This window comes from Mesitornis unicolor, unplaced genomic scaffold (genome assembly GCF_000695765.1).
Source record: "Mesitornis unicolor isolate BGI_N332 unplaced genomic scaffold, ASM69576v1 scaffold967, whole genome shotgun sequence".
NCBI classification, from domain to species: Eukaryota; Metazoa; Chordata; class Aves; order Mesitornithiformes; family Mesitornithidae; genus Mesitornis; species Mesitornis unicolor.
Window position 1 is genome coordinate 3,056 of NW_010196865.1, and position 2,320 is coordinate 5,375.

At 46.7% G+C, this 2,320-nt stretch overlaps 1 protein-coding gene across 1 annotated transcript; it reads left to right on the forward strand.

The window, feature by feature from the left end:
* The first annotated feature begins 872 nt into the window (after positions 1-872).
* On the forward strand, positions 873-1,274 carry LOC104543890 (pre-mRNA-splicing factor CWC22-like). Its single transcript, XM_010188606.1, has 2 exons — positions 873-971; positions 1,074-1,274. Exons 1-2 carry the CDS (start codon positions 873-875, stop codon positions 1,272-1,274), a joined length of 300 nt encoding a protein of 99 aa, XP_010186908.1.
* Positions 1,275-2,320: the final 1,046 nt, after the last annotated feature.

The following is a 2,320-nucleotide window of genomic DNA, read 5'->3' on the forward strand; positions in this document are numbered from 1 at the left end:
TTTTTCGGGCCTATCCAACTTCTGAGGCCTACCAAGCCTTTTGAGGCCTACCCAATCCTTCAGGCCTCCCCAACTTCCGAGGCCTACCAAGCCTTTTGAAGCCTACCCAAGGCCCGAAACCCCCTCCCACGCCGATCCATGCCCCCCGGCAGGCCCCGTCCAGCCCCGGCAGGCCCCGTTTTGGCCCCGGCAGGCCCCGTACCCGCGCGTCCTTGCAGTACATCTCGTACTGCTGGATCATCTGGCGGGAGGCCAGGCTGCCGTGGTAGACGATGGTGTTCATGTGGGTCCACGTGTTGAACTCCCGCTCCCAGTTGGTGATGGTGGACAGGGGCGCGATCACCAGGAAGGGGCCCCGCACGGCGCCCGCCGCCACCTCCTGCAGGAAGGCGATGGACTGGATGGTCTTGCCCAGCCCCATCTCGTCCGCCAGGATGCAGTTCTGCCTGCAGGGGAGGGAAGGGGGACCAGTATGACCAGTATGCACCAGTATAAGCCCCATGACCAGTATGAACCAGTATAACCAGTATGACTCCTATAACCAGCATCCCCAGTATAAACCCTATGACCAGTGTAACCAGTATGACCAGTATCCTGAGTTTAAGACTTATAACCAGTATGACCAGCATGGACCAGTATAAGCCCTATGACCAGTACAACCAGTAAAACCAGTATAAACTCTATAACCAGTATGATCAGTATAAGCCCTATAACAAGAGTAACCAGTATGACCAGTATAAGGCCTATGACCCGTATGACCACTATGACCAGTATGTCCAGTATAAGCCCTATAACCAGTATGACCAGTATAACCAGTATAAGCCCTATGAACCAGTATAACCAGTAAAAACCCTATAACCAGTGTGACCAGTATGATCCAGTATGACCAGTATAAGCCCTATAACCAGTATGACCAGTATAAACCCTATAACCAGTATGACCAGTATAACCAGTATAAACCCTATGAACCAGTACAACCAGTAAAAACCCTATAACCAGTGTGACCAGTATGATCCAGTAAGACCAGTATAAGCCCTATAACCAGTGTAACCAGTATGGCCACTATTGACCAGTATGACCAGTATAACCAGTATAAGCTCTACGACCAGTATGACCAGTATAACCAGTATAACCTCTGTAACCAGCATCCCCAGTATACGCCCTATAACCAGTATGACCAGTATAAGCCCCATGACCAGTACAACCAGTATGACCAGTATAACCCCAATAGCCAGCATCCCCACTATAAGCCCTATAACCAGCATCACCAGTAAAACCAGTATCCCCAGTATCACCAGTATAACTCCTATAACCAGTATAATCAGTATCCTAAGACCTATAACCAGTATGACCAGTATAACCAGTATAAACCCTATCACCAGTATGACCAGTATGACCAGTATAAATCCTATAGACAACATCCCCAGTATAAATCCTGTAACCAGTATGACCAGTATAAGCCCTATGACCAGTATAACCAGTACAGACCAGTATAACCAGTATAAGCCCTATCATCAGTATCCCCAGTATAACCCCTGTAACCAGTGTAACCAGTATGACCAGTATGAACCAGTATAACCCCTATAGCCAGCATCCCCAGTATAAGTCCTGTAACCAGTATGGACCAGTATGACCAGTATAAGCTCTATCACCAGTATGACCAGCATACTGACTTGAAGACCCATAACCAGTATGACCAGTATGAACCAGTATAAGCCCTATAACCTGTGTGACCACTATGACCAGTATAACCAGTACCCCCAGTACAACCTCTATAACCAGTACAACCAGTATGACCAGTATAAGTCCTATAACCAGTATAACCAGTATGGCCAGTGTTGATCGGTATGACCAGTATAAACTCTATAACCAGTATGACCAGTATGGACCAGTATAACCTCTATAACCAGCATCCCCAGTACAAGCCCTGTAACCAGTATGACCAGTACAACCAGTATAAGCCCTATAACCAGTACAACCACTACGAGCAGTATAAACTCCATAACCAGTATAAGCCCTACAACCAGTATAACCAGTATAAACCCTATAACCAGTATGACCACTATAAGCCCTATGACCAGTATAACCAGTATCCTAAGACCTATAACCAGTATGACCAGTATAAGCTCTCTCACCACTATGACCAGTATAACCAGTATAAGCCCTATAACCAGTACAACCAGCATGACCAGTATTCTAAGACCCATAACCAGTATAACCAGTATGACCAGTATCACCAGTATAAGCCCTATAACCAGTATAACCAGTATGGCCACCATTGACCAGTATGACCAGTATGAACCAGTATAAGCCCTATAAC

What these genes read in the sequence shown, in the direction of transcription:
- LOC104543890 (XM_010188606.1), top strand. Translation starts at nt 873, where the DNA reads ATGATCCAGTATGACCAGTATAAGCCCTATAACCAGTATGACCAGTAT. An exon ending in AGTATAAACCCTATGAACCA is followed by an intron (nt 972 to 1,073) that starts GTACAACCAGTA and finishes ACTATTGACCAG; the next exon opens with TATGACCAGTATAACCAGTA.